Source organism: Nannobrachium achirus (assembly GCF_963921795.1).
Source record: "Nannobrachium achirus genome assembly, chromosome: 19".
NCBI classification, from domain to species: domain Eukaryota; kingdom Metazoa; phylum Chordata; class Actinopteri; order Myctophiformes; family Myctophidae; genus Nannobrachium; species Nannobrachium achirus.
The window spans coordinates 45,068,420-45,083,172 of record NC_137826.1 but is presented as its reverse complement, the minus strand read 5'-3'; the positions used below and the strand labels follow the sequence as shown (position 1 = coordinate 45,083,172).

The window sequence follows — 14,753 nt, the reverse complement described above, 5'->3', positions numbered from 1 at the left end:
AATAAACAGAACATTACAGTGGCCAGTGCGCTCAGTGCTGTATTTCAGAACGTGCCATTCATTTTCAGGTGGGTTGCCCATTTCAGCCAACCAGAATAGAGAACCCATTTTATCAGCTTAAAATGTATATAGTTCTCTAGTTCAAAAATGTTGTTAATTTCTTTTGTGTCATCACTTCCCCATTTCAATTAATCATCCAGTACAAGTTCTCTTTCCTGATTGGACGAGATCGGTATCCTCCACCTGAAAATGCAGTTTGTTTTACCAAAGATCTGGAGAGACAGAGGTAGACTCCCGTTACTGAACAAAATATATTGGCTATTTAACACTTAATAAAATACAAATAAAATCACTTTCCCTACCTTTAACATGGATTTAAAGTAATACATTTATGAACAGACACAAGTCCTCGTATCATAAATATAAATATTAAAACAACATCAAAGCCTCATCCATCATCCAACAAGGTTTGCTAATGTGGTGGTTTATGACGCAAGCAGTGGCGGAAAGTAACTGTTACTTACTGACAGTATACAAATGAAACCAAATGGACCCGTTTCATTTGTATACTGTCAGAGTTAAGGGGAGACTTTGACATTGTAAAGTTTGAGAACTACTGATTTAGACCAAAGTGCATGTTTAAATGCATTCTGCAATGAATCTCTGTATTAACAATTCAACAGGATTTTTTATAAGGGTCCCTCATTGTATCACGATATATACGATATATATATCTGAAAAGGCATATCGTGGCGACAATGTATCGTCTCAATGATATTTATCACCATATCGCCCATCCCTAACTGTGGTTTTTCAACTTTTACTTCACCACTGCTTGCAAGTGTGTCTCAAGAGCTCTGAAGTAGGCTAAAATCTGAAACATTCCACACTTAAAGGTGCGTAAATCAAGCCAGCCACTAGGTGCCACTAAAGTTACATTTTTAAAAGCCTAAAAACTAGGAACATTATGGGACTTTAAACCTGGCATCTTCCCTCCTCTGCTTGTACTGAAATCTAATTATATACCTTAACATTTTGGTTTAATGAAGTCAAATCCAACTAATGTTTGACATTTGTGAAATCTTTTAAGTTTTAAATAAATACGTATGACTGGATCAAGCCTCCAGGCATTAACGAAGGAACTTTGGTAAGATGAGGGAATGATATTGGCAGAAGGAGGGCAAAAATAAAAAGTGATGGTTAATTAGACCAGTATGGACTTTCCGCCGTATAAAAAGATGTGATCATCGATGACCTCATGTCTTATTATTAATGTTCTCTGAAACAAACCTGTTTATTGCTTTGCATTAAAAATAATGTCTTTAACCTTCAGGTAATTGAACCTTAAAGGTTTACATTTTTATAGAAATAATTTGTGTTTGTTTATATAAAAAAGAAACGAAACTATTTTGTTGACGTGTAAAACACAAGACTGTGTGCATTTCTACTTCATGGACAGAGTTCACCTTCAAAGAGGCAATAAAGAGATATTTTAAATCAAGTTTTCTCCTCTGTAGCAATAGGACAGAAGGTATCATACATGGGTCACGGATTTAATCAGGAGCTAAAATGAACAACAGGTTCTTTAGTCCCGATGTTTTAACTCCTAATAATAAAAACACACAAACAGTCTGTCTTTCTGTACTTTTAACCCCTGATGTTGTTTCAACTAAGCAGCACCCACGAACCCTACAGCGTACCTATTCTGGGGCGAACAGACGGAAACAGCAACATCTACAAGTTCACAACGTCGTGTCACAGCCAGAACACTTTGTGAGCTTGTAGATTGGCTTTCCGGCAAAGAGGTCTGGTATAGATGAGAAGAAAAAAGGCGCAGACCTAGTACAGAGGCCTGGGGGACCCCCCGAGGTCAACCAAAGTCTATATAGAGTTAAGACATGGTTCACATTTAACTCTGGCTTCCATCTCACGGGAGTGAAAAGTTGAAAGTATAAAAAGAAGAAAATTAGAAAGGAGTTGGCCTTTTCGGAACATACTGTAACGCCGAGAACAACCACTTGGCTCCATTTTCATCAGCATCTCCTTTTTTTTATGTTTTTCTTGTTGTTTTATGGGAGAGTGGCGGAGGAGCGCGGGGGGAATATTGTGTTAGGGGCTGCAAAAGGTTTACAAAGGTACCGCACATCCAAGCGATAAAACCCCCAGATGCTGGACGCAGAAGAAGAGAAACGTGAAGATTAGAGTCTTGCACACTGGGTCACGCTCACACGGATATGTATTGTATTACCAACCAAAGTGACGTTTTGAGCGCCTAGCTCAAAGAGCAAGGCGCTCAAAATGTCACTTTTGGTTGGTAATAAATATCCGCGGGGAGCCGCGATCCAACGTTTTTAAGGAATACCTCTGGTTAGTTTAGGGTAGAGACGGCAGGCACCCTCCGTCATGCCTATTGTTTAATAAAACGTTCTAACGGTGGGATTAAGATGAGAAATTTACCTCCCTCTGGACGTGATTTGTTCTTAGTGGAGTCGGGCGCTACAATACCATTTCTGTCATGCACAAGTATATCCTTACAAATCAATCACCCAAACGCGAGCGGAAAAAAATATATGTATATAAGATCTTAAATTCCCATATTCTCCCCTTGGATAAAAATACGTAGGGGAGAATACAAACAAAACGATAAAATACAGTCTAGGTCTGTGGAGGGTATAACTATACATACAAGATTCAACACCAGCCATATAAATTACACTTTTTCTTCTTTAAATGGACTTGTAATGTTACCTATAGGATCTTGCAGTACAGCCACTGTGGAGTAAAACTGTCCCTTGTGTACGGTTTGGTTACACACATCACACGACACGCAACAAACAGCAACGGAGACAGGGAGAGACAGGGAGACAGAAAGGGGGTGAGGAGAAATCAGGAGAAATCAGGAGCTGCTGGCGGCGCCCACTCCCGCGTCGTCGTCGAGTTTCTGCTTCTTCTTGGCCCTGATGGCGTTCATGGCTTCCTCTATGGAGCGCTTGTCTCTCTTGTTGGCCACGGGCACTGGGTTAAGGAAGAGGTTCAAGCAGGGGTCATCATCAATTAGGGATGGAACAATAAAGCGATATTCTTTAAGGTGTGCTAACTCACCCATGCCGTATGAAGTGTTGGCCTCTAAGGCAGTGTTTCTCAACCTTTTTTCTGCATGGGCAAACTTTTCATGTCCCAAGAATCCATGGGCACACCAACATAATACGGGTGTGTAAATATCGTCAATGTCGGGAAGAAACCTTGTATCTCCAAGTTTCAAATGTGTACGTTTCTTCGCAAAGTAAAGCCCTGCTTCATCATACAAGACTGTCGCACAACAGTAGTGAAAACAGCAGATCTACAAGCACACAACGCCTCGCGGTGCGAGGCGTTGTGTGTTTCATTTTTAAAATGAAAATACAATACTGGCTTTCAAGCAGTTTCAAGGGGCACATTTGACCCTTCTCAGGGGCACACCAAAGGTCCCCAGGCACAGTGGTTGAGAAACACTGCTCTAAGGTGTGCTAACTCACCCATGCCGTATGAAGTGTTGGCCTCTAAGGTGTGTTAACTCACCCATGCCGTATGAAGTGTTGGCCTCTAGGGCGTGCTAACTCACCCATGCCGTATGAAGTGTTGGCCTCTAGGGTGTGCTAACTCACCCATGCTGTATGAAGTGTTGGCCTCTAGGGTGTGCTAACTCACCCATGCCGTATGAAGTGTTGGCCTCTAGGGTGTGCGCTGCGTCCTTGGCAGCAGACGTGCCGATGAGGTGACTGTACTTGTCTCTGTAGTTGGAGTTGGGGCAGGCTTCCGTCTTCTCTGATTGGCTGTCTGCAGCCTCTTCTAACGCAGCCTGTTCCTGGAAGAGAGACACCGCATGAAAGAGAGGATGTTTAGGGAAGACGCGTTTTTCTCTTCGTTTGCATTTTTTATTTGTATTTTCTAGGGCTGGGATGCGATTAAAATTTTTAATCTAATTAATTACAGGCTCTGTGATTAATTAATCACATTTTAATCGCACATCGATATTTGACCTGAGAATAATCTTTTTTCAAGTAAAACACATTTTGTTGTACGAGTGAATCAACAAGTGAGTTTTTTTAATCTAAATTTCGCATCCACTGGGCCAAGCAAAGCGCTCTGATCGGCTACTTCTCCCTTTGCATTTGTTGTCTCTTCTTGGTTGGTGCATCGCTATGATCGGTATGCCCGAAACTGAAGTTTCTGTGGTGCAAAAACTAAGTGCGATTAAAGTGCGTTAACTTTCTGTAATTAATTAATCGCAATTAATCAGTTAAAGTCCCTGCCTTAGTATTTTCTACTAAGAATATACTTAACCACTTAAACCCTATGTACGGTACTTTGTAGACCGGGATCCCTCAGGGGTCTATACCTGGCCCCCTCCTTTTTTCCCCCTCTACACCAAACCTCTTTGCCAAAAATAGCAGATCCCTGTCGAAATCAAATACCTCCATGTCGATACTGTGACAATATTATATTTTGATAAAATACATTATAGAAGCACACAAAGCGTCACGATGTCACAGACACCCGGTGTGAGCTTGATGATGATGATGATGATAATATGGATGTATTGGCCAGGCCAGTACTTGTGTCCTCAGGTTGGAGGTTCTTACCTTCAGTCTTCTCTTCTGCTCCGCCACCTGAGGGTTCCAGTCCTCTCCTTTACGATAGGCTTCCAGCTCCTCGTCTGACGGCGCAAACTCCTGCCGAAAGACCACAACACAAGAGCCTTGTTACACACAAATAGTCGGATATTTTAGGAAGAGGGAAAACAACCCTGCACAGTCTTCACTTCACAGAAGAGTTCATCGAGGAGATAAGTTGAGAACACAACGTTTGGGTCAGACTGACCATCATCAGGTTATCTCTGAGACGCCTGATGATGAAGGTCAGTGTGACCCATGCGCTGGACGCTCACTCCTACACTGCTGTCCTACCGGGATCACAGTTTGAAATACTTCTGTTTAACAGTATTTATTACACGGCTTGGTTGAATGCTTGATTCTGATTGGTCAATCGCTGAAATCAGCAGTGTGTTATTTCCGGATAACAGACTGCTCCGCTCTATAACAGGCTCAGAACACCTGCTGCACGAAAAACTTTGTTTTGTTTTTAGTTTTTTGGTCAAATTATAAATGAATGTATTAAGTAGCCGCGTAATAAGTGGGATAACGTGTGGCTCAGCGGTCATTATCGAGTGATAAACTCCCGACATGCTGATATGGCACCGACGCAATAGCCTAAAAACTGGAAGCACTGAAGATGAGTAAAAAATAAAGCGTTAACACTCCTCCGGCCCACTTCCGTTTCCAAAATGTATTATATATATATATATCTTCGTGAATGGAATTGACAGCTTCCTGGAGCCATTTCTACAAGTCACACTTACTGGCTCTCTGTAGCATTCAAACATTGTGGAAAGGTTGTCTGACTTCAAAGGCTATACACATGGAATGAACAGTGACAGATGAAGTCCATCTCCGCAGGTGATATAACAGTGAGTCAAAACAAAGCCGTCAGTCTCACCTTCTTGAACAGCATAACGTATCTGCTCTCCTCGTCCTCCCCGAAGGAAAACGATGTCAGCCCAGCGACTTCTGCCACATCATGTCTTTGTGAGGAAGATAAGAAGCAAGGTGATACGTTAACCATTTATGCCTGGTGAAAATAGGAAACCAGTGATATACAATTATACATATGTGTGTGTGAAATGCATATTATTTTGCTACTGTGATTATTCAAAGCAATTATCTTGATATTCTTGATAATGTTGCTGTTTAAGACAATATTCTAAACTGCAAGCACAACATGATAATACAACCCTCACAGGATATTTCCACCGTTGAGCACACTGCATACTTACAATATACTCCTTTCAATTTTTCCCATAGGATTATATTTCTTCTTTTGCTGAGCACTGTCCTGGATGAATGCTGATATCTCTTTCTCCATCTGAGGGGGAGAGAGACAAAGGCAGGGAGAGTTGGTGTTTGTTTGCATGTGAGAGGATCACTTGTTGTTGTTATTACTACTACTACTACTACCGTTTAAGGCAACAAACCAATACTTCTTGGCACTCCTAAGAGAGAGCATTCAGGCAACTTTTCCAACAAAAGAACTTAGAACTGGTTCCATTCTAGATTCTTGGAACCTCGGGTGCTTTCAAGAACCGGTCGCGAACCTTTTCTAATCGTTTATATCACATCACCATCTTCCAACCTGTAGAATAGTGACACGTCCACTTTGGTTCTCAGTTCTGGGCAATAAAAAAATAAAAAAATAAAATAACAAGTATATTTTGGTTCCAGCTACGAACCAACTATTAGCGTTCTGAAGTTACCGATTCAATTTCAGTGGAAACACATTCCAAAACATTAGGCAGGAAAACAGAACGTAACCGGTTCAACCCTGGTGGAAAAGGGGCCTCAGTGAAACAAGAGAAAGCTGAGTGAGAGGCCCGTCTACATTTGATTAAGGCTAGGACAACTTCAGATATTTACATATTATCTAGTCTCTCAAAGACAAGAATGCCAGTTGGTTTCTAATAAAATTATATGTAAATGTCTTGAAATTAGAAACCTTCTCCATAACTGCCTGGGTGGGTATGAAGAATAATAAGATTGTGGAAGAAGCTGGTAGTTTGTACATAATGTATTGACAGTATTTGTTATCATTATTGGTCATTAAATATCCATGTAACCTCTCTATTGAAAAAAGAGTTCCGTGAAATAAAATGCATATAGATGATTTTCTTTGTTTGCATCATTGTAAATGAGGCTCACCCCTCGATTTCTCAAAGGTTCCATGAATGAATGATGTGTCCTCGTTTCTGATTCAAGATTCATGACATCATGTCATTTAAGCCCTACATATCGTTGCTGTCGGGCAGAAACCTCTTACTGTATCTCCATAGCGTCACACAAAATGATCAGATATACAAACTTCAAACGCGGCGCGAATCCTGAAAAGTAATAGTTTTGGACGTATGTGCTTTCCACCCAACATAGACGATACATAGTATAATGTACATAAAAAATAGCTTAAAATGTGTTGCATTGCATTGTGAGAATTTGTGACGCTATGTGTCCAAAACTCAAAACAGGGACATAGTGTTAATGTGGTTTAACTGTGTCAGTGTAAAAGATAACCCATGTTAAATTAACTGTCAGTATATATGCAGTAGGTATTAGGCACATTATAGGTGTTTATTATCAATATCTCACCTTTTTCCTGAACTCTGCTTTCTTTCTCTTTTCATCCTCCTGCATCTTCTTGAACTTTGCTGCTTGCTCTGAAAGAACACAAAGACAATGTAGACATTTAGCAGACGTTCTTTATCCACAGCAACTTACAATAGTCGGAGGCGTTAGGGATATTTCGCGCTAATCTGTCTAAAAGTGCAACATTTTGCACAGATGTAGCTCAGGGCATGCTCTAATGATTTAGCTAGGGCGCCCGAGTCGGCGACCTTCGGGGTCGCCACAGCGGCCAAATCAAGTTGGGCTCCCATTGACTTTCTATACAGGAGGAAAATACCCGGAAAACATTTTTTTTTCTGGGTATTTAAATAGGATCTGAGATGTCTGTCATGATGCTGAATCCATTGCAAGCATTCTTTTTGCACAAAAAACATTCCTTGGGCTAGAAACGGCCTCAGAAAACGATGCATGTATGGGTGAGCATTCATGTTAGTCGGAGGCCTTAGGGTTTTTTTTCTCGTGCTAATCAGTCTAAAAGTGCAAAATTTGGCGCTTTAGACTGATTAGCACGAAATTACCATGTCATCTCCCTACTACAACCCCCGACTACAATGAGCGAGGAAAACAACACATACATCAAATGCAGAGACAGTATAGCTCAGGGGTCGGCAACACTATATTTTATGTATATGTGAAAGAAATATTGTCTTTCACTTCAGTATGATCATTAGACTCAGAGCTATAACCCACCTATCTCCCAGACCCCCTCTCCAGTCAGAGTTTGAAGGAATGCAGAATTATGTGCAGGATGTAATTTGTATACAGATGTGAGGGGACTTGTAGACCTGGAACGCATCTGTCTCACGTTAGATTTGAACCGCTTTAACCTTTATTTTATACTTTAGCTATTCAAAAATAGCAGATATACAAGCTCATAGCACGGCATCGAGTGCTGTGGATATTTCCATATGTGGATATTTCCATATTTGTTATAATAAAAGAGGTAGTGTTATAATAAAAGAGGTAGACTACTAGCTGGTTGAATATGAGACATCATCCTGTTTGCCAAAACAACAGATACGTTTATAATTAGGTTACACACTACACAGCTGCTTTAAACTAAATAAGGTTTACTCTCCATGGTAATAATAATCAGTGGTGGTGTAAAGTAACTAAGTAGGCTACATTTACTTAAGTACTGTAGTTAAGTACACTTTTGAGTTAGTTTTACGTTACTTGAGTATTTCCAATTTTCAGTATTTTTACTTCTACACTATAGCTCGGATCTAAACATTGTACTTTTGCTCCACTACATTAATTTGACAACTTTAGTTACCAGTTACTTGTTTATTACTATTACAAAACATACATTAACCACTTCAACTCAGCCCTATATACATTTCGGCCATTTTAAAATAGCTGATTTACAAGCTCCCAATGTAGACCTGCTATTTTCAAATGATTGTTAAGGATACTTTTGAAAACTTTAGCATAATGAGTATTTTTACTTGTGGTACTTTAACCATATTTTGATGCCAATACTTTTGTACTTTTACTTATTGACTTTTGTAGTTTAGTTTAAGTCAATTTTGAATTCCATACTTTTACTTGTTGTAACAGTTTAACACTGTATTTCTAGATTGCAGTATTGATATTCTTACTTAAAAAAGGAGCTATAGTCAACTTTTTCTTGAAAAACGGATGCTAAAATAAAAATAATGTTTCGAAAATATTTTATAAAAAAATAAGCTTCATATATGTGTTTCTATTCAAAAATTACCACAAAAAGCGCAAAATAATGATAAAATAATCATTTTGGCCATTGTCAGACCGACACTTTGTTTACATTCTAGTCTATAGACTAGGATGTAAACAAAGTGTCGGCCCTACAATGAAAAAGTTGACTATAGCTCTTAAGTAAAACGTTTGAGTACTAGTTTTTCCACCACTGAGTAGTAGTAGGTTTAAAATAAAGTTTCCACTCCATGGTAACAATAATAAATATTACATCTCTTAACATTCTCTGGCAGTGTTTACAGCCTGCTCAAGTTGCACTGTTCCTTTAAATAAAAGCAGGACTTATAACTCCACGGTAAGCCGGTGTCGCTCGCCCGGCCCCCATCAAAAAAGAACAGATCTTCAAGCTATCAACAAGTCGCAAGAGCGACGCGTTGATAGCTTGTAGATCTGTTCTTTTTTTAGGCACCAGGGGCACGGTTCACTTTGAATGACAGTAGAGATGGGATTTATGGCTCTTTGAAGTGAGCCGGATCTCTGGGATCCGTTCCTTTCAAAGAGCTGTTCAAAAGACTGTCTCATTCTAGTTAGGCCTACTAGTTACTTTGTAGATATTGATTGATTATGATTACAAATAACTCAGAGCAAGGACGCCAGCACTCACTTTAGATAGACTTCTTCTTGTTTATTAAATAGTTTCCCCCCAGCAGCCAGGACAAGTGGACGTTTCGGCCACACAGGCCTTCCTCAGCGTGTAAACTCACAAATAACTCTACAAATAACTCAACCCTATCCACAACTTTCCAACATCCCATCGTGACGTGCATTGCGCAGAAGTTGCATGGAGCTTCCGGCGCCGCAGCCGAGTGTGATCTACAAGCTCACAAAGGCTGCATCTGTGACGCGATGTGAGCTTGTATGTCTGCTGTTAACCAGAAGTGTGGTGCAAAAAATTCTCCAGTAAATTTCCGCCGAAAGAGGTGGATATATTTATTTCGGACATATATTAGGTACATACCTGCCGCATTGTGGGCTTGTAGATCGGCTGTTTTCAAATGATTTTTCTACATTTTATTCATTCGAAAACCTGTGAAACAGGACATTCTGCATAATGACTACTTTATACTATTTAAGTACATTTTGATACCAATACTTTTGTATTTTTACTCAAGTATTAAAGGAGCTATAGTCAACTTTTTCATTGTAGGGCCGACACTTTGTTTACATCCTAGTCTATAGACTAGGATGTAAACAAAGTGTCGGTCTGACAATGGCCAAAATTATTATTTTATCATTATTTTACACTTTTTGTGGTAATTTTTTAATAGAAACACATATATGAAGCTTAAAACATTATTTTTATTTTAGCGTCCGTTTTTCAAGAAAAAGTTGACTATAGCTCCTTTAACATTCCAAACTTCTACTTGCGGCAGAGTATTTCCACAATTCCACATTGATTGCAGTATTGATATTTTTAGAAATTGAGTACTTTTCCCACCACTGTTCATTAGAAAGGAACGGCTCCCTACTGCGAACTGGATCCCATCGTTCATTTCAAAGAGCCGTTCAAAAGACTCGATTCGTTCGCAAACGTCCCACCTCTAAATGACAGGTCGGCCGGCCAATGAGAACTGAGATACACACAAGAGGGGGGAAGAAAAGGACCCTCCTCGTTTTGCCCTTTTAAATATCGATATTTATGCTATCGTAAACACCGCGGTGGGTCTCGGGGTGACACGCGGGGACGTGTCGGGCTGCCACGCGGCGTGGAAAAGTTAACGTCTCGTTTACCTCGGGCCTTTCGTCGGCTCTGCGCGTCGCCAACGGTCGGAGGTTTCTCCATGGAGTTTAAGATTGAGCCCAAGAGGTCCGCCATCTTGGAAATAATGAGAGCAGCAGCAAGCAGCGCGCAAGAGCGGTTTGTTTGGCCGGAAGTAGTGCGTCCGTCGTCCTCTTCCTCGTCGCACGTAAACGTGCATAGTTGTTACCCCCTAACTACTGCCACCTACTGTCCAGGGAATGCGTTTGTCGTCGAATTCATCTTCTAAAGCAGTGGTTCTCAACCTTTTCAGGCTGCGAGTCTGCGACCCCCAAAATAATCATATTTTAACTGGGGACCCCCCCACCCTGACGAGCACTAAACTAAAGCCTCTATCTCCACTGCTCGTCATCAAATCATTGGCTTAGGAATGTGACAAAAACAAAAAATTCAAGTAATCATGTGAGCAATCGATAGAAAAAAGGTTATTTTGGGGGATACCTTTTCTAGTTTTGCTAGAAGTACAAGTTTTTTTTAAATGATCGCTCAATTCTGATAGTAGGCTAATCATTGCCACGGACAGATTTTGGGGCCAGGCCAATCAATGGGGACAGAGCTCAGGGGCCCTTATTGACTAACTGGGGCCCTGGGCCACAAGGATGATCAACAATTTACTGAAATCTATAGATAAAATGTATGAAATATGTGGGCCCATCCGACCTATCTTTATTATACAATTTAGCAAAAGCCGCATCCCACTTCCAAGCCCATTCACGCCCACTCTGCATCCACTCCAACTCAACTTCAACTCAACGGTAGGTAGAACGTACGGAAAAATACCGCCCACCTCTATGCCGATTCGCTAACCGGCCCATTCACTGCAGCCGAGAACACAGCCTGCCCTGCAACGCATCCTGCTCCCCCCTCCCCCTTCCCCCCTCCTCAGTCCTCACACACTCAGTCACTCTGAGCAGACAGCAGAGGGGGAGACCTCTCGAGGCTAAACTAAAGCTGCCTGAAAAAAAGTTGTTTAAACAGCTTGGAAACCATTCGCTGCCACTGGATTAATAACTGATCATCAATACATCTCAAATAGGGATCTACTACCTTTGGATGTTCAATTGGAGAGGACAGCAACACATTGAAATCCACGTTTTTAGGCTCCAACCGACCCTCATTTGACATAGGCAATCGGCACAGTCTGGCTTGTGCTGCGTGTGTCAACTGAATGCATTAGCCCAGATATCAAGTAATCATGATCTCCCCCTCATGCTAAAATGACTTTAAGTTCCACTTCTCCCCAAAATGTATTTTCCATCATGAATGACAAGCCTATACTATTGTTGCATTTAGGCTCTTTATTAAACTATAAGCCTGTGTTTTATTGCTACACAATAATGGTAAATAAAGTAGCTTACTCTAAAATAATCCATCCATCCATCCATCCATCTTCAACCGCTTATCCAGCATCGGGTCACTGGGGTAACAGTTCCAACTGAGATAATAATAATTAAAATAAACAATACTAATGATTATAATTGCGACCGTCAGGTCGCAGTTACTATGAAAACCTCCACCGCCTGTCTGTCCGTCAGTCTGTCTGTCTGTCACGTCACATCACACTTTTTTGCCCCTATCCATGTGAAATTTTCCACACACAATCCTTGTCTGCCAATCCACAACCTCCACCCTTCCAGGGACCCCCGCAGCTCCAGGGACCCCCGCCAAATTTTTTAAAACACATTTTTGAATACTGCTCCTACAGTTTTTGCCCTAAAATCACACAAATCGCTACACAGTATGTCTACACTTATCTCATCGACATGGATCTGTCCCATATAGCGCCACCATCAGGTCGATTTTTTTACACATTTCTGGACCTAAAATCACGCTGCGACCTGACGGTCGCTTATCATACATTCATAAATACATACAGTACATACTGTATAAATGTATCCGCCTTATTCCACCTTTATCTATACATTTCCACAACAATATACAGACAGAAATGGCATATTTTGGACATTGGTTCGATTCGTGATTAATCATGATTAATTAATTTTTAAGCTGTGATTAATCTGATTAAAAATTTTAATCATTTGACAGCCCTAAGATGGATACATAGATAAAGATAAAGATTGGAATCTCGGAATCTCCATATCAGTTGCATCACTAACAATAATTAAAAACTAACAATAGTCATAATAATAATAATAATAATATCTGGAATGTACATAATACTTTTACAGTTCACTACAGTAAGGCACAGAACAGTACCATAAAGTACAGTACACTACCATACAGTACAGTACAGAAGATACAGTACACTACAGTACAGTAAGGTACAGCACAATACAGTACAGTAAGGTACAGTACACTACAGCACAGTAAGGTACAGTACAGAACAGTACAGTACAGTAGATACAGTAAGGTACAGTACAATACAGCACAGTAAGATACAGTACACTACAATACAGTAAGGTACAGTACAATACAGTGCAGTAAGGTACAGCACAGTAAGGTACAGTACAGTGCAGTAAGGTACAGCACAGTACAATACAATAAGGTACAGTACAGTAAGGTACAGTACAGCACAGTAAGGTACAGTACAGTACAGTACACTACAGTAAAGAAGCGGGGGTGGACTCTAGATGTGAGCGGCCCAAAGGGCCGCGAACCTCTAGTACAGTACAAGGCCCCTCCTATATGGCTGACTGACAGTACTAATTCAGTACTGATTGAATAATAGATCTGACAAGTATTTTTTTTTCTTTTTCTCCTTAGTCCTTCCTTGATCATTGCAGTGGTTTTCAACCTTTTTCATATCAAGGTCCATTATGTATTGGGCATTTGATGAGATGTAGCTTCCTAGACCAAAAACCTAGTTCATTTTGTTACCAGCTCTCCACCATTTTAGCTGGGGACCACCTGGAACTAGGCATTCTCTTGTTGAGCTGCTGGAGAGACAGGGAGACAACTTAGACAACAATTTATAGCGCTTGTATTTCTTTGTTATTGCTGCTACAATGTTGAGGAACTCAAAACAAAATGATTTAACTTGTGTTCTGATAGACATATGCGTTGTATTCAAATGAAATAACAGATATTCAGAAGTATAGAGCGTCCGTCTTGGGATCCAAAGGTTCCAATTTCGATCCCCGGGTTCCTGGCTATGTGTCGAAGTGTCCTTGAGCAAGACACTGAACCCCTAACTGCTCCTGATGGTTGGTGCCTTGCCTTTCCTCCACGCTCCACCATCTGTGTGTGTGTGTGTGTGTGTGTGTGTGTGTGTGTGTGTGTGTGTGTGTGTGTGTGTGAAATACATTTGTGAAGCACTTTGGAGAAACCTATATGAGAGGGAAGCAGACAAGATTAGGAGCAAAGCCAGGATATCTCAACTGAAATGCACACATGACTATAAAGTGAGCCACCAGGGTGTCAGACCTCCGTACAGTAACCTACAATTATGATAAAATACATCACAAGATAAACACAGACAGATATAAAACACATAACTACAAAAGTTGTGTAACGTGTATATAACATGAATGTAGCACTAGGGGGCACACTGTTCATGTATAAATGTGTCTGTGGTGGACAGTGTTTTTTCTTTGGGGATGGGGGGTTAACAATAGCCCCTTGCACATGATCAGAGCAGTGTTTTGTGTGGGTTTGATTGTAGTTTGACAGCATCAGCACTATAACATGAACTACTATAGCTGTCATGTTCGCATGCAGCGGGTAGAGAGAGAGAGAGAGAGAGCGCGCTGTAACTACCTCATGTTGGTCACTCTAAGCCTCTTTCTGAAGCTCTGCTGTACCATCCTGTAAACTGTACAAGTTCTGTGGTCTGACCCTGAGGACTCTCTGGTTTGAAGGAGTCCTTTGTGTGGTCTAGTGTTCACTCTCCTCCTTTGATATTCCTGTCACTAAACTCCAACTGGCCAGGGATAGGTGCTTGATGTAAGTACTGTACCATCATATCCAACTTTTGTAAGGTGAAGCTTTTTTTTCCCTTCTTCTTTCTTCTCGACTTGGATATCTGTTCG

At 40.7% G+C, this 14,753-nt stretch overlaps 1 protein-coding gene across 1 annotated transcript; it reads right to left on the bottom strand.

The window, feature by feature from the left end:
* Positions 1-2,306: 2,306 nt before the first annotated feature.
* On the bottom strand, positions 2,307-10,821 carry spag7 (sperm associated antigen 7; the record flags this gene model as incomplete). Its single annotated transcript, XM_080749667.1, has 7 exons — positions 2,307-3,015; positions 3,688-3,844; positions 4,623-4,712; positions 5,536-5,620; positions 5,873-5,961; positions 7,233-7,300; positions 10,737-10,821. 7 exons carry the CDS (start codon positions 10,819-10,821, stop codon positions 2,897-2,899), a joined length of 693 nt encoding a protein of 230 aa, XP_080605793.1. The 3' UTR covers positions 2,307-2,896.
* Between the last annotated feature and the right edge of the window lie 3,932 nt (positions 10,822-14,753).